This window comes from Rutilus rutilus (assembly GCF_951802725.1).
Source record: "Rutilus rutilus genome assembly, chromosome: 1".
In the NCBI taxonomy this organism is placed as follows: domain Eukaryota; kingdom Metazoa; phylum Chordata; class Actinopteri; order Cypriniformes; family Leuciscidae; genus Rutilus; species Rutilus rutilus.
Window position 1 is genome coordinate 55,549,604 of NC_140209.1, and position 22,988 is coordinate 55,572,591.

The window sequence follows — 22,988 nt, forward strand, 5'->3', positions numbered from 1 at the left end:
GAGGGAGGTCTGTTACTAGCACGCATCCTTGATCCCTCACTTTATGCTGTGTGGGGTTGAGGCTGGCTGGTGTAGCTTAAGGTGAGAGGCTTGGAACCAAATGTCATACTCTCCAACCATTTTTCTGATCATTGCAAGATTTTTCCCTGAAATCATAACTGCGCACCCATTGGTACTTATTGGTGGAGTGAATAGAATCTATTATATATATATATATATATGTATATTATCTATAATAGAATAGTTTCTTTCAAATGCGAAATATTGCTATAATTAAATGTCTTGTCTTTCAGTGATCTGCCGATGACTTTTTGCTTTATGTTCTCATTAGAATGTTCAGGAATACCGTACAGACGGAGGTTCCATCTCCGCTGATATCGCTCGGCATCGTTCAGTCTTTGCTCAAGTTCGTGGATTTTGGTGCTGTTTAAATTGGTGGTAGTTTTGCAGCTCTTCAAGTCTGTTTTTACAGCGTTTACTTCTTCAAACACAAAGTCAATTGATTTCTTAAGGCCCTCAATGCTCACCGTGTTGCTGGTAATCATTTTGCCGAGGTTGTTTGCACTTTCTTTAATCCTGGATGTCAATGCCTCAATGACATTATCTTGCAATTCCGTCAAGGAAATTTCGCCTCGAGATTTCTTTTGTTGAGGTTTCACAGGCGTATCTAGGTCGGAATCATGTACGATCTCGAGACTTGGGCTTTCAGACCGGGTGACAACTGGATTTTTTTGGCCATATTGATGGTCTACCTCGATGTGTGCAGCAGATTCACCAACAGCGACAGGAACATCTAATTCCATCTCTTCCGTAAGCGACTTGGAGGTAGAATTCTTATTTTTTCCTTTGCGTTTCATCGTGCTATCCTGGGTTTCCATGTGTGTTCAAGAGTTCAGTTAACGATCGCCAACTTAAGGAGGAAATTAAACTAACGTAAATAACAAGTTACTCCGCCTAAACAAAACAGGAAATGGCCTAATGCATAATCGAGCGATATGATCCGTCCGGGTTTAAATAGAGTTAAAATATAGGGGATGTCCCCCTTTTCTTAATTGCGTCCTTCCCTCGCATCCTACATGGGGTGGAGCTGAGACGCGAGGAAAGGAAACGAGGATGCAAAAATAAGAATTGAGAAGACTGTCCCATGTCTTAAAGGGATAGTTCACCCAAAAATGAAAATTAGCCCATGATTTACTCACCCTCAAGCCATCCTAGGTGTATATGACATTCTTCTTTCAGACAAATACAATCAGAGTTATATTTAAAAAAAAGTTAAACAGCCCTTCACTCTCATTATTAAGTATCCCATCATGTATATGTTCGGGAACTCATGTGCCCCTGAAATCACAAGATGTGGAGGTAAACATTCCACTATAATGTAAATTAATGTAAATTAATTAGATACATATAATTTGGTAGTAAAAACATAACGTGTTGCACATTTTATTGGTGCAAAGTTGAGTATGGTATGTGTAGGCCTATTTTGTACAACATTTGCAACTGTTTTTATCACTTAACCCTAAGTGATAAAACCCTACCCCTAACCCTAACATTTGCAACTTTTATCACTTCATTAGAAGCATCACTTTTTTCTTTTCTTTTTGCATTTTTTTGCAAAACTATAAGCGTGTCCAATCGAGTAATCAAAAGCTTGCAGTCTTTACGCTTACTTGAACACTTGGGCCAAATAGAGGAAATACGTCATGCAAGTAGACAAGTAGTCAAGTGCAAAGACCGCAAGTGTGGGTATTTGGACAAGGCATTATTCACAATATTATTTACGGTTATTATTACGACATCTGGCGTGAACGCATAACTCCGCTCCTCCAAACTTAATCAAACACACCTGAACAAGCTAATCAAGGTCTTCAAGATGAGGCTACTAGAAAGTTACAGTCAGGTGTGTTTGATCAGGGTTGGAGTTACCCAGACCTCCTTGGATCTTTAAAAACGCCTTTTCAGAAACTTTCATACAGCAGCACGTGTTTTCAGTGTCTCACTGTTCTCCTGACTGACTAATTCAGTGCGGTTTCCAGCAGAGCTCATTGTGAGATCACAGGTCGAGAGGATGACAACTCGAGTGTACTGCTCGTTGAGAGTTGTTTTATTGTGCCTGTCTACATGGTTGTGCACAACGCTCGCTGGAGTTGCAGGTGAGAAGATCTTTTAGCTTCATTACACAGTCTGAAGAAATGCATAAACAAGTGCCTTACAAAATATGACTTCTTTTGAACATTGCTACAGTACATTTAGTTGCAATAGTAAATTTATGAAAAACACATTAACTGTCTATGTCTTCTATCTGCTTTGTGCTTATTACACACCCCACTACTCTTTGTTTTTAAAACTGAAACCGTTACAACACTCCCTGGTCCCTTTTAACAATCCTCTTCTGTAGAGTCCGGTCAGTGTCCGGTAATGCTGACGGTCGTGCCGTCTCAACGAGGATGTACTTCTGATAGAGACTGCTCTGGAGGACATAAATGCTGTCAATTTCCCTGTGGGCCAGCGTGTGTGCCGCCTGTTTTCAGTGAGTTTCAATTAATGATGGATGCTAGAGGTCTCCCAAAAGAAACCCTGAAAATTTTCACTCAGACGTTGCTAGTAAACTTCACAAATAATTGCAAAGTAACTGCAAGTAACACATTGAACTAAACATGAAACTTTGAAGTAGAAAGACTGAACTATACATCATTTATATTCAAACCGTAAATGAGATCTTCAGCATACAGTGTTTTCTGTCATGTGTCTTCATAGCAAAGCCGGGAGTGTGTCCAAGCACCAAAACTGGAGGAGGAAATTGTGCCAAGTTGTGTTACTATGATAGTGACTGTCCGGACAATGAGAAATGTTGCAGCAATGGATGTGGACATCAGTGTATGGCTCCATATACAGGTAGTTGTATTACATCTAGTTATGGAGTGTTTGGGTCAGCCCAAAATGTTGTCATATCCTGCTCCATGACAAAAATGCCTAAACTTTAGCACGTATAGCACAGTCTCACAGAATAGTTACAAACTTTATAAAGATGATGGTTATTTAAAATGCAATTCACTCTGTAACACTTGTTACTCATGATTTGCTTTTTGCTTTTTGTGCTGAATGCCACTGAAAGGACAGACTAAAGATGACTATCTGTATCCCTGCAGTGAAGCCTGTGGCCCAACCGCTGAAGCCTGTGGCCCAACCGCCGACGCGTGTGGCCCAACTACTGAAGCCTGCAGTGAAGCCTGTGGCCGAACCGTCAAAGCCTGCAGTGAAGCCTGCAGCCGAACCCCCTAAGCCTGCGGCCGAACCGCCTAAGCCTGCAGTGACGCCTGCGGCCGAACCGCCGACGCCTGTGGTCGAACCGCCTAAGCCTGCGGTGACGCCTGTGGTCGAACCGCCTAAGCCTGCGGTGACGCCTGTGGTCGAACCGCCTAAGCCTGCAGTGACGCCTGTGGTCGAACCGCCTAAGCCTGCAGTGACGCCTGCGGTCGACCCGCCTAAGCCTGCGGCTAAACTGCCACTTGGGGGTCTGAGTGGGCCTGAGTGTGCGGGTCGCGATCACCACGATGGCCACGGCTGTCGCGATCACCACAGCGGTCATGATGGGAAATGTAAATCGTGACATTGATTTTGCTGAACTCAAGTTCTCTTACAGATTATTTCAGTGCTTTATTCGTATTGAATGTTTGCAAATAATTGCAAAGAAACTGCAAGTAACGTGTTGAACTAAACATGAAACTTTGAAGTAGAAAGACTGAACTATATATAATTTATATTCAAACCGTAAATGAGACCTTCAGCATACAGTGTTTTCTGTCATGTGTCTTCATAGCAAAGCCGGGAGTGTGTCCAAGCACCAAAACTGGAGGAGGAAATTGTGCCAAGTTGTGTTACTATGACAGTGACTGTCCGGACAATGAGAAATGTTGCAGCAATGGATGTGGACATCAGTGTATGGCTCCATATACAGGTAGTTGTATTACATCTAGTTATGGAGTGTTTGGGTCAGCCCAAACTGTTGTCATATCCTGTTCCATGACAAAAATACCTAAACTTTAGCACGTATAGCACAGTTTCACAGAATAGCTTTACAAAATTAATAAAGATGGTTATTTAAAATGCAATTCACCCTGTAACACTTGTTATTCATGATTTGCTTTTTGTGCTGAATGCCACTGAAAGGACAGACTAAAGATGACTATCTGTATCCCTGCAGTGACGCCTGTGGCCCAACCGCTGAAGCCTGTGGCCCAGCCGCCGAAGCGTGTGGCCCAACTACTGAAGCCTGCAGTGAAGCCTGTGGCCGAACCGTCAAAGCCTGCAGTGAAGCCTGTGGCCCAACCGCCACTTGGCGGTCTGAATGAGCCTGACTGGGCTGGTCGCGATCACCACGGCGGTCATGATGGGCAATGTAAATCGTGACATTGATTTTTGCCGAACTCAAGTTCTCTTACAGATTATTTCAGTGCTTTATTCGTATTGAATGTTCCCTGTTTATCACCAAATAAATCTTGTTTAATGAAGTGTTTTTGCTTGATTGGAGTTTTTGGTACAGAAAATACATCTCCATTTCTGTGGATACATGTCGTTATCCTCGGTGTCAAAAGAAGTGTTTCATCCTCTGTATAGTCAAGGAAGTTGGTTTATCCTGTCTAATCAAGGAAGGTTGTGTTAACGTTATCCTCTGCAATGCCAGAGAGTCATTCTCTGTATAGTAAGGGAAAATGTATCCTCTGCTCAATCAGGGAAGGTTAACAGCTTTTACAGTTCATGTTGAGGTTTATCCTCTTTGTCAGGGAAGTACTGTCAGGAAAACATCACCAAGGTTAAAAGAAAAGCTACGTTAATCCCCAACCACTGATAAATCAAGTGATCAGTTCAAATCATTGTTAGGACAGCACATGGACTCAATAATAGGACAGCACATGACTAAGTCAGATTGGGTTTAACAAAAAAATCTGGTCTTCACAGATTGTCCTTGTATATAGACCTCCTATAATGCAGATTTCTGCTAATCTTAGTTGGTCCTCATCTTCCAGGTGTGTTGATCATCTCATTCGTGAGCCGTTGCAATGGGCTTTCCCTCATTGGCGAGGGAGGTCTGTTACTAGCACGCATCCTTGATCCCTCACTTTATGCTGTGTGGGGTTGAGGCTGGCTGGTGTAGCTTAAGGTGAGAGGCTTGGAACCAAATGTCATACTCTCCAACCATTTTTCTGATCATTGCAAGATTTTTCCCTGAAATCATAACTGCGCACCCATTGGTACTTATTGGTGGAGTGAATAGAATCTATTATATATATATATATATATGTATATTATCTATAATAGAATAGTTTCTTTCAAATGCGAAATATTGCTATAATTAAATGTCTTGTCTTTCAGTGATCTGCCGATGACTTTTTGCTTTATGTTCTCATTAGAATGTTCAGGAATACCGTACAGACGGAGGTTCCATCTCCGCTGATATCGCTCGGCATCGTTCAGTCTTTGCTCAAGTTCGTGGATTTTGGTGCTGTTTAAATTGGTGGTAGTTTTGCAGCTCTTCAAGTCTGTTTTTACAGCGTTTACTTCTTCAAACACAAAGTCAATTGATTTCTTAAGGCCCTCAATGCTCACCGTGTTGCTGGTAATCATTTTGCCGAGGTTGTTTGCACTTTCTTTAATCCTGGATGTCAATGCCTCAATGACATTATCTTGCAATTCCGTCAAGGAAATTTCGCCTCGAGATTTCTTTTGTTGAGGTTTCACAGGCGTATCTAGGTCGGAATCATGTACGATCTCGAGACTTGGGCTTTCAGACCGGGTGACAACTGGATTTTTTTGGCCATATTGATGGTCTACCTCGATGTGTGCAGCAGATTCACCAACAGCGACAGGAACATCTAATTCCATCTCTTCCGTAAGCGACTTGGAGGTAGAATTCTTATTTTTTCCTTTGCGTTTCATCGTGCTATCCTGGGTTTCCATGTGTGTTCAAGAGTTCAGTTAACGATCGCCAACTTAAGGAGGAAATTAAACTAACGTAAATAACAAGTTACTCCGCCTAAACAAAACAGGAAATGGCCTAATGCATAATCGAGCGATATGATCCGTCCGGGTTTAAATAGAGTTAAAATATAGGGGATGTCCCCCTTTTCTTAATTGCGTCCTTCCCTCGCATCCTACATGGGGTGGAGCTGAGACGCGAGGAAAGGAAACGAGGATGCAAAAATAAGAATTGAGAAGACTGTCCCATGTCTTAAAGGGATAGTTCACCCAAAAATGAAAATTAGCCCATGATTTACTCACCCTCAAGCCATCCTAGGTGTATATGACATTCTTCTTTCAGACAAATACAATCAGAGTTATATTTAAAAAAAAGTTAAACAGCCCTTCACTCTCATTATTAAGTATCCCATCATGTATATGTTCGGGAACTCATGTGCCCCTGAAATCACAAGATGTGGAGGTAAACATTCCACTATAATGTAAATTAATGTAAATTAATTAGATACATATAATTTGGTAGTAAAAACATAACGTGTTGCACATTTTATTGGTGCAAAGTTGAGTATGGTATGTGTAGGCCTATTTTGTACAACATTTGCAACTGTTTTTATCACTTAACCCTAAGTGATAAAACCCTACCCCTAACCCTAACATTTGCAACTTTTATCACTTCATTAGAAGCATCACTTTTTTCTTTTCTTTTTGCATTTTTTTGCAAAACTATAAGCGTGTCCAATCGAGTAATCAAAAGCTTGCAGTCTTTACGCTTACTTGAACACTTGGGCCAAATAGAGGAAATACGTCATGCAAGTAGACAAGTAGTCAAGTGCAAAGACCGCAAGTGTGGGTATTTGGACAAGGCATTATTCACAATATTATTTACGGTTATTATTACGACATCTGGCGTGAACGCATAACTCCGCTCCTCCAAACTTAATCAAACACACCTGAACAAGCTAATCAAGGTCTTCAAGATGAGGCTACTAGAAAGTTACAGTCAGGTGTGTTTGATCAGGGTTGGAGTTACCCAGACCTCCTTGGATCTTTAAAAACGCCTTTTCAGAAACTTTCATACAGCAGCACGTGTTTTCAGTGTCTCACTGTTCTCCTGACTGACTAATTCAGTGCGGTTTCCAGCAGAGCTCATTGTGAGATCACAGGTCGAGAGGATGACAACTCGAGTGTACTGCTCGTTGAGAGTTGTTTTATTGTGCCTGTCTACATGGTTGTGCACAACGCTCGCTGGAGTTGCAGGTGAGAAGATCTTTTAGCTTCATTACACAGTCTGAAGAAATGCATAAACAAGTGCCTTACAAAATATGACTTCTTTTGAACATTGCTACAGTACATTTAGTTGCAATAGTAAATTTATGAAAAACACATTAACTGTCTATGTCTTCTATCTGCTTTGTGCTTATTACACACCCCACTACTCTTTGTTTTTAAAACTGAAACCGTTACAACACTCCCTGGTCCCTTTTAACAATCCTCTTCTGTAGAGTCCGGTCAGTGTCCGGTAATGCTGACGGTCGTGCCGTCTCAACGAGGATGTACTTCTGATAGAGACTGCTCTGGAGGACATAAATGCTGTCAATTTCCCTGTGGGCCAGCGTGTGTGCCGCCTGTTTTCAGTGAGTTTCAATTAATGATGGATGCTAGAGGTCTCCCAAAAGAAACCCTGAAAATTTTCACTCAGACGTTGCTAGTAAACTTCACAAATAATTGCAAAGTAACTGCAAGTAACACATTGAACTAAACATGAAACTTTGAAGTAGAAAGACTGAACTATACATCATTTATATTCAAACCGTAAATGAGATCTTCAGCATACAGTGTTTTCTGTCATGTGTCTTCATAGCAAAGCCGGGAGTGTGTCCAAGCACCAAAACTGGAGGAGGAAATTGTGCCAAGTTGTGTTACTATGATAGTGACTGTCCGGACAATGAGAAATGTTGCAGCAATGGATGTGGACATCAGTGTATGGCTCCATATACAGGTAGTTGTATTACATCTAGTTATGGAGTGTTTGGGTCAGCCCAAAATGTTGTCATATCCTGCTCCATGACAAAAATGCCTAAACTTTAGCACGTATAGCACAGTCTCACAGAATAGTTACAAACTTTATAAAGATGATGGTTATTTAAAATGCAATTCACTCTGTAACACTTGTTACTCATGATTTGCTTTTTGCTTTTTGTGCTGAATGCCACTGAAAGGACAGACTAAAGATGACTATCTGTATCCCTGCAGTGAAGCCTGTGGCCCAACCGCTGAAGCCTGTGGCCCAACCGCCGACGCGTGTGGCCCAACTACTGAAGCCTGCAGTGAAGCCTGTGGCCGAACCGTCAAAGCCTGCAGTGAAGCCTGCAGCCGAACCCCCTAAGCCTGCGGCCGAACCGCCTAAGCCTGCAGTGACGCCTGCGGCCGAACCGCCGACGCCTGTGGTCGAACCGCCTAAGCCTGCAGTGACGCCTGCGGCCGAACCGCCGACGCCTGTGGTCGAACCGCCTAAGCCTGCGGTGACGCCTGTGGTCGAACCGCCTAAGCCTGCAGTGACGCCTGTGGTCGAACCGCCTAAGCCTGCAGTGACGCCTGCGGTCGACCCGCCTAAGCCTGCGGCTAAACTGCCACTTGGGGGTCTGAGTGGGCCTGAGTGTGCGGGTCGCGATCACCACGATGGCCACGGCTGTCGCGATCACCACAGCGGTCATGATGGGAAATGTAAATCGTGACATTGATTTTGCTGAACTCAAGTTCTCTTACAGATTATTTCAGTGCTTTATTCGTATTGAATGTTTGCAAATAATTGCAAAGAAACTGCAAGTAACGTGTTGAACTAAACATGAAACTTTGAAGTAGAAAGACTGAACTATATATAATTTATATTCACACCGTAAATGAGACCTTCAGCATACAGTGTTTTCTGTCATGTGTCTTCATAGCAAAGCCGGGAGTGTGTCCAAGCACCAAAACTGGAGGAGGAAATTGTGCCAAGTTGTGTTACTATGACAGTGACTGTCCGGACAATGAGAAATGTTGCAGCAATGGATGTGGACATCAGTGTATGGCTCCATATACAGGTAGTTGTATTACATCTAGTTATGGAGTGTTTGGGTCAGCCCAAACTGTTGTCATATCCTGTTCCATGACAAAAATACCTAAACTTTAGCACGTATAGCACAGTTTCACAGAATAGCTTTACAAAATTAATAAAGATGGTTATTTAAAATGCAATTCACCCTGTAACACTTGTTATTCATGATTTGCTTTTTGTGCTGAATGCCACTGAAAGGACAGACTAAAGATGACTATCTGTATCCCTGCAGTGACGCCTGTGGCCCAACCGCTGAAGCCTGTGGCCCAGCCGCCGAAGCGTGTGGCCCAACTACTGAAGCCTGCAGTGAAGCCTGTGGCCGAACCGTCAAAGCCTGCAGTGAAGCCTGTGGCCCAACCGCCACTTGGCGGTCTGAATGAGCCTGACTGGGCTGGTCGCGATCACCACGGCGGTCATGATGGGCAATGTAAATCGTGACATTGATTTTTGCCGAACTCAAGTTCTCTTACAGATTATTTCAGTGCTTTATTCGTATTGAATGTTCCCTGTTTATCACCAAATAAATCTTGTTTAATGAAGTGTTTTTGCTTGATTGGAGTTTTTGGTACAGAAAATACATCTCCATTTCTGTGGATACATGTCGTTATCCTCGGTGTCAAAAGAAGTGTTTCATCCTCTGTATAGTCAAGGAAGTTGGTTTATCCTGTCTAATCAAGGAAGGTTGTGTTAACGTTATCCTCTGCAATGCCAGAGAGTCATTCTCTGTATAGTAAGGGAAAATGTATCCTCTGCTCAATCAGGGAAGGTTAACAGCTTTTACAGTTCATGTTGAGGTTTATCCTCTTTGTCAGGGAAGTACTGTCAGGAAAACATCACCAAGGTTAAAAGAAAAGCTACGTTAATCCCCAACCACTGATAAATCAAGTGATCAGTTCAAATCATTGTTAGGACAGCACATGGACTCAATAATAGGACAGCACATGACTAAGTCAGATTGGGTTTAACAAAAAAATCTGGTCTTCACAGATTGTCCTTGTATATAGACCTCCTATAATGCAGATTTCTGCTAATCTTAGTTGGTCCTCATCTTCCAGGTGTGTTGATCATCTCATTCGTGAGCCGTTGCAATGGGCTTTCCCTCATTGGCGAGGGAGGTCTGTTACTAGCACGCATCCTTGATCCCTCACTTTATGCTGTGTGGGGTTGAGGCTGGCTGGTGTAGCTTAAGGTGAGAGGCTTGGAACCAAATGTCATACTCTCCAACCATTTTTCTGATCATTGCAAGATTTTTCCCTGAAATCATAACTGCGCACCCATTGGTACTTATTGGTGGAGTGAATAGAATCTATTATATATATATATATATATGTATATTATCTATAATAGAATAGTTTCTTTCAAATGCGAAATATTGCTATAATTAAATGTCTTGTCTTTCAGTGATCTGCCGATGACTTTTTGCTTTATGTTCTCATTAGAATGTTCAGGAATACCGTACAGACGGAGGTTCCATCTCCGCTGATATCGCTCGTCATCGTTCAGTCTTTGCTCAAGTTCGTGGATTTTGGTGCTGTTTAAATTGGTGGTAGTTTTGCAGCTCTTCAAGTCTGTTTTTACAGCGTTTACTTCTTCAAACACAAAGTCAATTGATTTCTTAAGGCCCTCAATGCTCACCGTGTTGCTGGTAATCATTTTGCCGAGGTTGTTTGCACTTTCTTTAATCCTGGATGTCAATGCCTCAATGACATTATCTTGCAATTCCGTCAAGGAAATTTCGCCTCGAGATTTCTTTTGTTGAGGTTTCACAGGCGTATCTAGGTCGGAATCATGTACGATCTCGAGACTTGGGCTTTCAGACCGGGTGACAACTGGATTTTTTTGGCCATATTGATGGTCTACCTCGATGTGTGCAGCAGATTCACCAACAGCGACAGGAACATCTAATTCCATCTCTTCCGTAAGCGACTTGGAGGTAGAATTCTTATTTTTTCCTTTGCGTTTCATCGTGCTATCCTGGGTTTCCATGTGTGTTCAAGAGTTCAGTTAACGATCGCCAACTTAAGGAGGAAATTAAACTAACGTAAATAACAAGTTACTCCGCCTAAACAAAACAGGAAATGGCCTAATGCATAATCGAGCGATATGATCCGTCCGGGTTTAAATAGAGTTAAAATATAGGGGATGTCCCCCTTTTCTTAATTGCGTCCTTCCCTCGCATCCTACATGGGGTGGAGCTGAGACGCGAGGAAAGGAAACGAGGATGCAAAAATAAGAATTGAGAAGACTGTCCCATGTCTTAAAGGGATAGTTCACCCAAAAATGAAAATTAGCCCATGATTTACTCACCCTCAAGCCATCCTAGGTGTATATGACATTCTTCTTTCAGACAAATACAATCAGAGTTATATTTAAAAAAAAGTTAAACAGCCCTTCACTCTCATTATTAAGTATCCCATCATGTATATGTTCGGGAACTCATGTGCCCCTGAAATCACAAGATGTGGAGGTAAACATTCCACTATAATGTAAATTAATGTAAATTAATTAGATACATATAATTTGGTAGTAAAAACATAACGTGTTGCACATTTTATTGGTGCAAAGTTGAGTATGGTATGTGTAGGCCTATTTTGTACAACATTTGCAACTGTTTTTATCACTTAACCCTAAGTGATAAAACCCTACCCCTAACCCTAACATTTGCAACTTTTATCACTTCATTAGAAGCATCACTTTTTTCTTTTCTTTTTGCATTTTTTTGCAAAACTATAAGCGTGTCCAATCGAGTAATCAAAAGCTTGCAGTCTTTACGCTTACTTGAACACTTGGGCCAAATAGAGGAAATACGTCATGCAAGTAGACAAGTAGTCAAGTGCAAAGACCGCAAGTGTGGGTATTTGGACAAGGCATTATTCACAATATTATTTACGGTTATTATTACGACATCTGGCGTGAACGCATAACTCCGCTCCTCCAAACTTAATCAAACACACCTGAACAAGCTAATCAAGGTCTTCAAGATGAGGCTACTAGAAAGTTACAGTCAGGTGTGTTTGATCAGGGTTGGAGTTACCCAGACCTCCTTGGATCTTTAAAAACGCCTTTTCAGAAACTTTCATACAGCAGCACGTGTTTTCAGTGTCTCACTGTTCTCCTGACTGACTAATTCAGTGCGGTTTCCAGCAGAGCTCATTGTGAGATCACAGGTCGAGAGGATGACAACTCGAGTGTACTGCTCGTTGAGAGTTGTTTTATTGTGCCTGTCTACATGGTTGTGCACAACGCTCGCTGGAGTTGCAGGTGAGAAGATCTTTTAGCTTCATTACACAGTCTGAAGAAATGCATAAACAAGTGCCTTACAAAATATGACTTCTTTTGAACATTGCTACAGTACATTTAGTTGCAATAGTAAATTTATGAAAAACACATTAACTGTCTATGTCTTCTATCTGCTTTGTGCTTATTACACACCCCACTACTCTTTGTTTTTAAAACTGAAACCGTTACAACACTCCCTGGTCCCTTTTAACAATCCTCTTCTGTAGAGTCCGGTCAGTGTCCGGTAATGCTGACGGTCGTGCCGTCTCAACGAGGATGTACTTCTGATAGAGACTGCTCTGGAGGACATAAATGCTGTCAATTTCCCTGTGGGCCAGCGTGTGTGCCGCCTGTTTTCAGTGAGTTTCAATTAATGATGGATGCTAGAGGTCTCCCAAAAGAAACCCTGAAAATTTTCACTCAGACGTTGCTAGTAAACTTCACAAATAATTGCAAAGTAACTGCAAGTAACACATTGAACTAAACATGAAACTTTGAAGTAGAAAGACTGAACTATACATCATTTATATTCAAACCGTAAATGAGATCTTCAGCATACAGTGTTTTCTGTCATGTGTCTTCATAGCAAAGCCGGGAGTGTGTCCAAGCACCAAAACTGGAGGAGGAAATTGTGCCAAGTTGTGTTACTATGATAGTGACTGTCCGGACAATGAGAAATGTTGCAGCAATGGATGTGGACATCAGTGTATGGCTCCATATACAGGTAGTTGTATTACATCTAGTTATGGAGTGTTTGGGTCAGCCCAAAATGTTGTCATATCCTGCTCCATGACAAAAATGCCTAAACTTTAGCACGTATAGCACAGTCTCACAGAATAGTTACAAACTTTATAAAGATGATGGTTATTTAAAATGCAATTCACTCTGTAACACTTGTTACTCATGATTTGCTTTTTGCTTTTTGTGCTGAATGCCACTGAAAGGACAGACTAAAGATGACTATCTGTATCCCTGCAGTGAAGCCTGTGGCCCAACCGCTGAAGCCTGTGGCCCAACCGCCGACGCGTGTGGCCCAACTACTGAAGCCTGCAGTGAAGCCTGTGGCCGAACCGTCAAAGCCTGCAGTGAAGCCTGCAGCCGAACCCCCTAAGCCTGCGGCCGAACCGCCTAAGCCTGCAGTGACGCCTGCGGCCGAACCGCCGACGCCTGTGGTCGAACCGCCTAAGCCTGCAGTGACGCCTGCGGCCGAACCGCCGACGCCTGTGGTCGAACCGCCTAAGCCTGCGGTGACGCCTGTGGTCGAACCGCCTAAGCCTGCGGTGACGCCTGTGGTCGAACCGCCTAAGCCTGCAGTGACGCCTGTGGTCGAACCGCCTAAGCCTGCAGTGACGCCTGCGGTCGACCCGCCTAAGCCTGCGGCTAAACTGCCACTTGGGGGTCTGAGTGGGCCTGAGTGTGCGGGTCGCGATCACCACGATGGCCACGGCTGTCGCGATCACCACAGCGGTCATGATGGGAAATGTAAATCGTGACATTGATTTTGCTGAACTCAAGTTCTCTTACAGATTATTTCAGTGCTTTATTCGTATTGAATGTTTGCAAATAATTGCAAAGAAACTGCAAGTAACGTGTTGAACTAAACATGAAACTTTGAAGTAGAAAGACTGAACTATATATAATTTATATTCAAACCGTAAATGAGACCTTCAGCATACAGTGTTTTCTGTCATGTGTCTTCATAGCAAAGCCGGGAGTGTGTCCAAGCACCAAAACTGGAGGAGGAAATTGTGCCAAGTTGTGTTACTATGACAGTGACTGTCCGGACAATGAGAAATGTTGCAGCAATGGATGTGGACATCAGTGTATGGCTCCATATACAGGTAGTTGTATTACATCTAGTTATGGAGTGTTTGGGTCAGCCCAAACTGTTGTCATATCCTGTTCCATGACAAAAATACCTAAACTTTAGCACGTATAGCACAGTTTCACAGAATAGCTTTACAAAATTAATAAAGATGGTTATTTAAAATGCAATTCACCCTGTAACACTTGTTATTCATGATTTGCTTTTTGTGCTGAATGCCACTGAAAGGACAGACTAAAGATGACTATCTGTATCCCTGCAGTGACGCCTGTGGCCCAACCGCTGAAGCCTGTGGCCCAGCCGCCGAAGCGTGTGGCCCAACTACTGAAGCCTGCAGTGAAGCCTGTGGCCGAACCGTCAAAGCCTGCAGTGAAGCCTGTGGCCCAACCGCCACTTGGCGGTCTGAATGAGCCTGACTGGGCTGGTCGCGATCACCACGGCGGTCATGATGGGCAATGTAAATCGTGACATTGATTTTTGCCGAACTCAAGTTCTCTTACAGATTATTTCAGTGCTTTATTCGTATTGAATGTTCCCTGTTTATCACCAAATAAATCTTGTTTAATGAAGTGTTTTTGCTTGATTGGAGTTTTTGGTACAGAAAATACATCTCCATTTCTGTGGATACATGTCGTTATCCTCGGTGTCAAAAGAAGTGTTTCATCCTCTGTATAGTCAAGGAAGTTGGTTTATCCTGTCTAATCAAGGAAGGTTGTGTTAACGTTATCCTCTGCAATGCCAGAGAGTCATTCTCTGTATAGTAAGGGAAAATGTATCCTCCGCTCAATCAGGGAAGGTTAACAGCTTTTACAGTTCATGTTGAGGTTTATCCTCTTTGTCAGGGAAGTACTGTCAGGAAAACATCACCAAGGTTAAAAGAAAAGCTACGTTAATCCCCAACCACTGATAAATCAAGTGATCAGTTCAAATCATTGTTAGGACAGCACATGGACTCAATAATAGGACAGCACATGACTAAGTCAGATTGGGTTTAACAAAAAAATCTGGTCTTCACAGATTGTCCTTGTATATAGACCTCCTATAATGCAGATTTCTGCTAATCTTAGTTGGTCCTCATCTTCCAGGTGTGTTGATCATCTCATTCGTGAGCCGTTGCAATGGGCTTTCCCTCATTGGCGAGGGAGGTCTGTTACTAGCACGCATCCTTGATCCCTCACTTTATGCTGTGTGGGGTTGAGGCTGGCTGGTGTAGCTTAAGGTGAGAGGCTTGGAACCAAATGTCATACTCTCCAACCATTTTTCTGATCATTGCAAGATTTTTCCCTGAAATCATAACTGCGCACCCATTGGTACTTATTGGTGGAGTGAATAGAATCTATTATATATATATATATATATATGTATATTATCTATAATAGAATAGTTTCTTTCAAATGCGAAATATTGCTATAATTAAATGTCTTGTCTTTCAGTGATCTGCCGATGACTTTTTGCTTTATGTTCTCATTAGAATGTTCAGGAATACCGTACAGACGGAGGTTCCATCTCCGCTGATATCGCTCGGCATCGTTCAGTCTTTGCTCAAGTTCGTGGATTTTGGTGCTGTTTAAATTGGTGGTAGTTTTGCAGCTCTTCAAGTCTGTTTTTACAGCGTTTACTTCTTCAAACACAAAGTCAATTGATTTCTTAAGGCCCTCAATGCTCACCGTGTTGCTGGTAATCATTTTGCCGAGGTTGTTTGCACTTTCTTTAATCCTGGATGTCAATGCCTCAATGACATTATCTTGCAATTCCGTCAAGGAAATTTCGCCTCGAGATTTCTTTTGTTGAGGTTTCACAGGCGTATCTAGGTCGGAATCATGTACGATCTCGAGACTTGGGCTTTCAGACCGGGTGACAACTGGATTTTTTTGGCCATATTGATGGTCTACCTCGATGTGTGCAGCAGATTCACCAACAGCGACAGGAACATCTAATTCCATCTCTTCCGTAAGCGACTTGGAGGTAGAATTCTTATTTTTTCCTTTGCGTTTCATCGTGCTATCCTGGGTTTCCATGTGTGTTCAAGAGTTCAGTTAACGATCGCCAACTTAAGGAGGAAATTAAACTAACGTAAATAACAAGTTACTCCGCCTAAACAAAACAGGAAATGGCCTAATGCATAATCGAGCGATATGATCCGTCCGGGTTTAAATAGAGTTAAAATATAGGGGATGTCCCCCTTTTCTTAATTGCGTCCTTCCCTCGCATCCTACATGGGGTGGAGCTGAGACGCGAGGAAAGGAAACGAGGATGCAAAAATAAGAATTGAGAAGACTGTCCCATGTCTTAAAGGGATAGTTCACCCAAAAATGAAAATTAGCCCATGATTTACTCACCCTCAAGCCATCCTAGGTGTATATGACATTCTTCTTTCAGACAAATACAATCAGAGTTATATTTAAAAAAAAGTTAAACAGCCCTTCACTCTCATTATTAAGTATCCCATCATGTATATGTTCGGGAACTCATGTGCCCCTGAAATCACAAGATGTGGAGGTAAACATTCCACTATAATGTAAATTAATGTAAATTAATTAGATACATATAATTTGGTAGTAAAAACATAACGTGTTGCACATTTTATTGGTGCAAAGTTGAGTATGGTATGTGTAGGCCTATTTTGTACAACATTTGCAACTGTTTTTATCACTTAACCCTAAGTGATAAAACCCTACCCCTAACCCTAACATTTGCAACTTTTATCACTTCATTAGAAGCATCACTTTTTTCTTTTCTTTTTGCATTTTTTTGCAAAACTATAAGCGTGTCCAATCGAGTAATCAAAAGCTTGCAGTCTTTACGCTTACTTGAACACTTGGGCCAAATAGAGGAAATACGTCATGCAAGTAGACAAGTAGTCAAGTGCAAAGACCGCAAGTGTGGGTATTTGGACAAGGCATTATTCACAATATTATTTACGGTTATTATTACGACATCTGGCGTGAACGCATAACTCCGCTCCTCCAAACTTAATCAAACACACCTGAACAAGCTAATCAAGGTCTTCAAGATGAGGCTACTAGAAAGTTACAGTCAGGTGTGTTTGATCAGGGTTGGAGTTACCCAGACCTCCTTGGATCTTTAAAAACGCCTTTTCAGAAACTTTCATACAGCAGCACGTGTTTTCAGTGTCTCACTGTTCTCCTGACTGACTAATTCAGTGCGGTTTCCAGCAGAGCTCATTGTGAGATCACAGGTCGAGAGGATGACAACTCGAGTGTACTGCTCGTTGAGAGTTGTTTTATTGTGCCTGTCTACATGGTTGTGCACAACGCTCGCTGGAGTTGCAGGTGAGAAGATCTTTTAGCTTCATTACACAGTCTGAAGAAATGCATAAACAAGTGCCTTACAAAATATGACTTCTTTTGAACATTGCTACAGTACATTTAGTTGCAATAGTAAATTTATGAAAAACACATTAACTGTCTATGTCTTCTATCTGCTTTGTGCTTATTACACACCCCACTACTCTTTGTTTTTAAAACTGAAACCGTTACAACACTCCCTGGTCCCTTTTAACAATCCTCTTCTGTAGAGTCCGGTCAGTGTCCGGTAATGCTGACGGTCGTGCCGTCTCAACGAGGATGTACTTCTGATAGAGACTGCTCTGGAGGACATAAATGCTGTCAATTTCCCTGTGGGCCAGCGTGTGTGCCGCCTGTTTTCAGTGAGTTTCAATTAATGATGGATGCTAGAGGTCTCCCAAAAGAAACCCTGAAAATTTTCACTCAGACGTTGCTAGTAAACTTCACAAATAATTGCAAAGTAACTGCAAGTAACACATTGAACTAAACATGAAACTTTGAAGTAGAAAGACTGAACTATACATCATTTATATTCAAACCGTAAATGAGATCTTCAGCATACAGTGTTTTCTGTCATGTGTCTTCATAGCAAAGCCGGGAGTGTGTCCAAGCACCAAAACTGGAGGAGGAAATTGTGCCAAGTTGTGTTACTATGATAGTGACTGTCCGGACAATGAGAAATGTTGCAGCAATGGATGTGGACATCAGTGTATGGCTCCATATACAGGTAGTTGTATTACATCTAGTTATGGAGTGTTTGGGTCAGCCCAAAATGTTGTCATATCCTGCTCCATGACAAAAATGCCTAAACTTTAGCACGTATAGCACAGTCTCACAGAATAGTTACAAACTTTATAAAGATGATGGTTATTTAAAATGCAATTCACTCTGTAACACTTGTTACTCATGATTTGCTTTTTGCTTTTTGTGCTGAATGCCACTGAAAGGACAGACTAAAGATGACTATCTGTATCCCTGCAGTGAAGCCTGTGGCCCAACCGCTGAAGCCTGTGGCCCAACCGCCGACGCGTGTGGCCCAACTACTGAAGCCTGCAGTGAAGCCTGTGGCCGAACCGTCAAAGCCTGCAGTGAAGCCTGCAGCCGAACCCCCTAAGCCTGCGGCCGAACCGCCTAAGCCTGCAGTGACGCCTGCGGCCGAACCGCCGACGCCTGTGGTCGAACCGCCTAAGCCTGCAGTGACGCCTGCGGCCGAACCGCCGACGCCTGTGGTCGAACCGCCTAAGCCTGCGGTGACGCCTGTGGTCGAACCGCCTAAGCCTGCGGTGACGCCTGTGGTCGAACCGCCTAAGCCTGCAGTGACGCCTGTGGTCGAACCGCCTAAGCCTGCAGTGACGCCTGCGGTCGACCCGCCTAAGCCTGCGGCTAAACTGCCACTTGGGGGTCTGAGTGGGCCTGAGTGTGCGGGTCGCGATCACCACGATGGCCACGGCTGTCGCGATCACCACAGCGGTCATGATGGGAAATGTAAATCGTGACATTGATTTTGCTGAACTCAAGTTCTCTTACAGATTATTTCAGTGCTTTATTCGTATTGAATGTTTGCAAATAATTGCAAAGAAACTGCAAGTAACGTGTTGAACTAAACATGAAACTTTGAAGTAGAAAGACTGAACTATATATAATTTATATTCAAACCGTAAATGAGACCTTCAGCATACAGTGTTTTCTGTCATGTGTCTTCATAGCAAAGCCGGGAGTGTGTCCAAGCACCAAAACTGGAGGAGGAAATTGTGCCAAGTTGTGTTACTATGACAGTGACTGTCCGGACAATGAGAAATGTTGCAGCAATGGATGTGGACATCAGTGTATGGCTCCATATACAGGTAGTTGTATTACATCTAGTTATGGAGTGTTTGGGTCAGCCCAAACTGTTGTCATATCCTGTTCCATGACAAAAATACCTAAACTTTAGCACGTATAGCACAGTTTCACAGAATAGCTTTACAAAATTAATAAAGATGGTTATTTAAAATGCAATTCACCCTGTAACACTTGTTATTCATGATTTGCTTTTTGTGCTGAATGCCACTGAAAGGACAGACTAAAGATGACTATCTGTATCCCTGCAGTGACGCCTGTGGCCCAACCGCTGAAGCCTGTGGCCCAGCCGCCGAAGCGTGTGGCCCAACTACTGAAGCCTGCAGTGAAGCCTGTGGCCGAACCGTCAAAGCCTGCAGTGAAGCCTGTGGCCCAACCGCCACTTGGCGGTCTGAATGAGCCTGACTGGGCTGGTCGCGATCACCACGGCGGTCATGATGGGCAATGTAAATCGTGACATTGATTTTTGCCGAACTCAAGTTCTCTTACAGATTATTTCAGTGCTTTATTCGTATTGAATGTTCCCTGTTTATCACCAAATAAATCTTGTTTAATGAAGTGTTTTTGCTTGATTGGAGTTTTTGGTACAGAAAATACATCTCCATTTCTGTGGATATGTCACGGTGTGACAAATGAGGGCGGAACTAAAGTTCGCCGCAATTGTGTCCCCTCCGGTACAATAATAAGGAAACACTACCCCCCCGTGTAAGTGTATATCTGTTGCCCTGCCAACCGGGATGAGGAAATTGACACCAGGTGTGAGCAATTAATTTGGAGCCATGACAAAGCCATGTGGGCATTGAGAAGGATATAAAAAGCCAGTGAAGAGAGACTGTGGGGTGGTTCTCTCCCGTGAGAAGTCGTTCTATTTGAGTGTTGCAGAGAGGAATTGCGGGGTGCAAAGGGAAGTGCTGCTGGAGGGGACTTGAGGAGTGTGGAAGAGTTGTGAAAACACACCGTTTGCCTGGAAGGGAGAGAGATAAGTAATCGACCATCGTATCTCGTACCTGCATGTTTCAACACTGAATTTGAGGTGGATTGGAGTGCTTTGATTGTGCTACCTAAACGTCACTGAGTGAATTATACTGATTCATGTTCGATCTCTTGCCCTCTTCCCCCGTGTTGGAACGGTGATGTGAATCCGTCTATGTTTGTGGAGGAAAACCCTGAAACATCTTTTCCCCAACATTGGAGCTCGTTGCTTGTGGCACGGAGACCCCTGGGTGAGTGCTGGCCTTATCTGCACTTATTGAAGTGGATTGCAGTGCTTAAATTGACGTTTCCCCCCTCACGTTGCATGTTTGGAGTGAAATTGCCGTGTGTGTGTGGAAGATTTATTTTCTCTTGCCGTGCACTCCCCACGTGCCATGCTGGTCTACTGTCAGTAATTGGAGCTTAATAATTCGATCGGTCCCATCTGTTGAGGACTAGAAGGAATAGCATCTGTGAGTCAAACTAACCTCTCTGTTTTGAAGTAGTGATTCTGACTGTCTTAGAAGAAGCTCTGTCCAGCCTGTTGACTTAAGTTCGCTACTTGCATGTCAACCCACCTGTATGGTGAGAAGGTTTGCCCCCCTTGCAACACACGTGAGACTGCACACTCTATCTGCAATCGTGATTTTGTCTGTCTTAGCAGGAGCTCCGCTCAGCCTGCTGACTTTGAGTCTGCTGCAGCCCTAAGCCCACCTGTACGGTGTGAAGTTATCTGTCCCCGGCAACCCACGTGAGAACTGTATACTGCTGTTGAAGTTGATTCTGTCTGTCCTAGAGAAGCTCACCTCAGCCTGCGACTGGAGTCTGCTACAACCCCAAGTCCATTCTGCATGGTGCGAAGTCATCTGTCCCCTGCAACACATGTGCGAATTGTATACTGCTGTTGAAGTTGATTCTGTCTGTTCTAGAGAAGCTCCACTCAGCCCGCGACTTGAACTTGCTACAACCCCAAGTCCATCTGCATGGTGTGAAGTTATCTGTCCCCTGCAACACACGTGAGAACTGTATACTGCTGTTGAAGTTGATTCTGTCTGTCCTAGAGAAGTTCACCTCAGCCTGCGACTTGAGTCTGCTACAACCCCAAGTCCATCTGCATGGTGTGAAGTTATCTGTCCCCTGCAACACACGTGAGAACTGTATACTGCTGTTGAAGTTGATTCTGTCTGTCCTAGAGAAGTTCACCTCAGCCTGCGACTTGAGTCTGCTACAACCCCAAGTCCATTCTGCATGGTGTGAAGTCATCTGTCCCCTGCAACACACGTGAGAATTGTATACCGCTGTTGAAGTTGATTCTGTCTGTTCTAGAGAAGCTCCACTCAGCCTGTGACTTGAATCTGCTATAGCCCCCGGTCCATCTGCATGGTGTGAAGTTATCTGTCCCCTGCAACACACGTAAGAACTGTATACTGTGGTGAAGTTGATTTTGTCTGTCTTAGAGCAGCCCTGCTCAGCTGCGACTTTGAGTCTGTTACAATCCCAAGTCCATCTGCATGGTGCGAAGTTAGCGGTCCCCCGCAACACACGTGAGAGTGGTATATTGCTGTTGAAGTTGATTCTGTCTGTCCAGGAGAAGCTCCGCTCGGCCTGCACTTTGAGTCTGCTATAGCCCCCGGCCCATCTGCATGGTGTGGAGTCACCTGTCCCCGGCAACACACGTGAGGCCTATATACTGCTGTTGAAGCTGACTCTGTCTGTTCTAACTGTCTGCCCTAGAGAAGCTCCGTTCAGCCTGTTGACTCGAGTCTGCTGTAGCCCTAGAGTTCCAACTGTCTACTCACCTGTGGAAACTCACCTGTCTGTCGTCGGTCCCTGTGAACCCTGCATCAGTGTGGGAAGAGGAACAGCCCGACCGTCTACTCACCTGTGGAAACTCACCTGTCTGTCGTCGGTCCCTGTGAACCCTGCATCAGTGTGGGAAGAGGAACAGCCCGACCGTCTACTCACCTGTGGAAACTCACCTGTCTGTCGTCGGTCCCTGTGAACCCTGCATCAGTGTGGGAAGAGGAACAGCCCGACCGTCTGCTCACCTGTGGAAACTCACCTGTCTGTCGTAGGTCCCTGCGGACCCCGCATCAGTGCGGGAAGAGGAACAGCCCCGACCGCATACACACCCGTGGAAATCCATCGATCCATCTCAGGCCATTGCGAACCTTGTATCGGCGTGGGAGTGGGCCCCGGAGACTGCTGCATTGCCTCGATTCCGGGGGAGAAGAGGAAAGGAAGATTTTAGCTTAGGTTATTCAAATTACTTTTAACTTTAATAAAAAGAACTGTGATTCCCTTGAATTCTGTTTCCGTCTCGTCTCTGACACGCTCCTCAGGGTGGTCCTGGTTCAGGGGTGGGCGCAGTCCGGCTTGGCCCATCCCGACCTGTGACAGATTTGGCGTAGTCGGCAGGATACCACCTTGAGTTGAGCGATCAGAGTGAGATGGCTGAAGAAGAAGAGCCAGTAGTGCGGCAACCGGCAATGCCGATTTTTATGGGAGCCCCGTGGGCCCAGAAGTACGGAGGCCCTGGATCAGAAGTGAGTTTGTCATGTTGGAAAGCGCAGGTCGAGTACTTAGCCGGACTTCAAGGTCTGAGTGCCCCCCAGAAAGTACAGTTTGTTTTAAATTCCCTGGAAGGAGAAGCAAGAAGAGAGGTACAGGCAGCGCCGGAAGCAAATCGAAC

General features: G+C 43.7%; 4 protein-coding genes across 16 annotated transcripts; all 4 read left to right on the top strand.

Annotated features, from left to right (window-relative positions):
• Nucleotides 1-1,861: 1,861 nt before the first annotated feature.
• LOC311300697 (uncharacterized protein) lies at nucleotides 1,862-4,511 on the top strand. 4 transcript variants are annotated; one of them, XM_084425147.1, is made up of 6 exons: nucleotides 1,862-2,153; nucleotides 2,399-2,530; nucleotides 2,758-2,895; nucleotides 3,150-3,599; nucleotides 3,821-3,958; nucleotides 4,205-4,511. In XM_084425147.1, the coding sequence occupies exons 1-6, from the start codon at nucleotides 2,069-2,071 to the stop codon at nucleotides 4,408-4,410; spliced, it is 1,149 nt and encodes a 382-aa protein (XP_084281273.1). In that variant the 5' UTR covers nucleotides 1,862-2,068; the 3' UTR covers nucleotides 4,411-4,511. The 4 variants fall into 4 exon arrangements, with proteins under 4 accessions (XP_084281273.1, XP_084281271.1, XP_084281270.1 ...); XM_084425145.1 differs by having other exon boundaries at nucleotides 1,898-2,153; nucleotides 3,821-3,961; XM_084425144.1 differs by having other exon boundaries at nucleotides 1,913-2,153; nucleotides 2,758-2,898; nucleotides 3,821-3,961.
• A 2,430-nt stretch (nucleotides 4,512-6,941) lies between these two features.
• LOC311289475 (uncharacterized protein) lies at nucleotides 6,942-9,612 on the top strand. 4 transcript variants are annotated; one of them, XM_084407520.1, is made up of 6 exons: nucleotides 6,942-7,233; nucleotides 7,479-7,610; nucleotides 7,838-7,975; nucleotides 8,230-8,700; nucleotides 8,922-9,059; nucleotides 9,306-9,612. In XM_084407520.1, exons 1-6 carry the CDS (start codon nucleotides 7,149-7,151, stop codon nucleotides 9,509-9,511), a joined length of 1,170 nt encoding a protein of 389 aa, XP_084263646.1. In that variant the 5' UTR covers nucleotides 6,942-7,148; the 3' UTR covers nucleotides 9,512-9,612. The 4 variants fall into 4 exon arrangements, with proteins under 4 accessions (XP_084263646.1, XP_084263644.1, XP_084263645.1 ...); XM_084407518.1 differs by having other exon boundaries at nucleotides 6,978-7,233; nucleotides 8,922-9,062; XM_084407519.1 differs by having other exon boundaries at nucleotides 6,989-7,233; nucleotides 7,838-7,978.
• A 2,411-nt stretch (nucleotides 9,613-12,023) lies between these two features.
• Nucleotides 12,024-14,746, top strand: LOC311304308 (uncharacterized protein). Of its 4 annotated transcripts, none has more exons than XM_084431260.1 (6): nucleotides 12,024-12,334; nucleotides 12,580-12,711; nucleotides 12,939-13,076; nucleotides 13,331-13,834; nucleotides 14,056-14,193; nucleotides 14,440-14,746. In XM_084431260.1, exons 1-6 carry the CDS (start codon nucleotides 12,250-12,252, stop codon nucleotides 14,643-14,645), a joined length of 1,203 nt encoding a protein of 400 aa, XP_084287386.1. In that variant the 5' UTR covers nucleotides 12,024-12,249; the 3' UTR covers nucleotides 14,646-14,746. The 4 variants fall into 4 exon arrangements, with proteins under 4 accessions (XP_084287386.1, XP_084287384.1, XP_084287383.1 ...); XM_084431258.1 differs by having other exon boundaries at nucleotides 12,079-12,334; nucleotides 14,056-14,196; XM_084431257.1 differs by having other exon boundaries at nucleotides 12,084-12,334; nucleotides 12,939-13,079; nucleotides 14,056-14,196.
• Nucleotides 14,747-17,159: 2,413 nt separating this feature from the next.
• On the top strand, nucleotides 17,160-19,882 carry LOC311303113 (uncharacterized protein). Of its 4 annotated transcripts, none has more exons than XM_084429390.1 (6): nucleotides 17,160-17,470; nucleotides 17,716-17,847; nucleotides 18,075-18,212; nucleotides 18,467-18,970; nucleotides 19,192-19,329; nucleotides 19,576-19,882. In XM_084429390.1, exons 1-6 carry the CDS (start codon nucleotides 17,386-17,388, stop codon nucleotides 19,779-19,781), a joined length of 1,203 nt encoding a protein of 400 aa, XP_084285516.1. In that variant the 5' UTR covers nucleotides 17,160-17,385; the 3' UTR covers nucleotides 19,782-19,882. The 4 variants fall into 4 exon arrangements, with proteins under 4 accessions (XP_084285516.1, XP_084285514.1, XP_084285513.1 ...); XM_084429388.1 differs by having other exon boundaries at nucleotides 17,215-17,470; nucleotides 19,192-19,332; XM_084429387.1 differs by having other exon boundaries at nucleotides 17,220-17,470; nucleotides 18,075-18,215; nucleotides 19,192-19,332.
• The last annotated feature ends 3,106 nt before the right edge of the window (nucleotides 19,883-22,988 follow it).

Coding starts and splice junctions, on each gene's coding strand:
- LOC311300697 (XM_084425144.1), top strand. CDS start 2,069: ATGACAACTCGAGTGTACTGCTCGTTGAGAGTTGTTTTATTGTGCCTG. Junction 2,154..2,398: donor AACGCTCGCTGGAGTTGCAG/GTGAGAAGATCT, acceptor CCTCTTCTGTAG/AGTCCGGTCAGTGTCCGGTA. Junction 3,600..3,820: donor CAGCGGTCATGATGGGAAAT/GTAAATCGTGAC, acceptor GTGTCTTCATAG/CAAAGCCGGGAGTGTGTCCA.
- LOC311289475 (XM_084407517.1), top strand. CDS start 7,149: ATGACAACTCGAGTGTACTGCTCGTTGAGAGTTGTTTTATTGTGCCTG. Junction 8,701..8,921: donor CAGCGGTCATGATGGGAAAT/GTAAATCGTGAC, acceptor GTGTCTTCATAG/CAAAGCCGGGAGTGTGTCCA. Junction 9,063..9,305: donor TATGGCTCCATATACAGGTA/GTTGTATTACAT, acceptor GTATCCCTGCAG/TGACGCCTGTGGCCCAACCG.
- LOC311304308 (XM_084431257.1), top strand. CDS start 12,250: ATGACAACTCGAGTGTACTGCTCGTTGAGAGTTGTTTTATTGTGCCTG. Junction 13,080..13,330: donor TATGGCTCCATATACAGGTA/GTTGTATTACAT, acceptor GTATCCCTGCAG/TGAAGCCTGTGGCCCAACCG. Junction 14,197..14,439: donor TATGGCTCCATATACAGGTA/GTTGTATTACAT, acceptor GTATCCCTGCAG/TGACGCCTGTGGCCCAACCG.
- LOC311303113 (XM_084429387.1), top strand. CDS start 17,386: ATGACAACTCGAGTGTACTGCTCGTTGAGAGTTGTTTTATTGTGCCTG. Junction 18,216..18,466: donor TATGGCTCCATATACAGGTA/GTTGTATTACAT, acceptor GTATCCCTGCAG/TGAAGCCTGTGGCCCAACCG. Junction 18,971..19,191: donor CAGCGGTCATGATGGGAAAT/GTAAATCGTGAC, acceptor GTGTCTTCATAG/CAAAGCCGGGAGTGTGTCCA.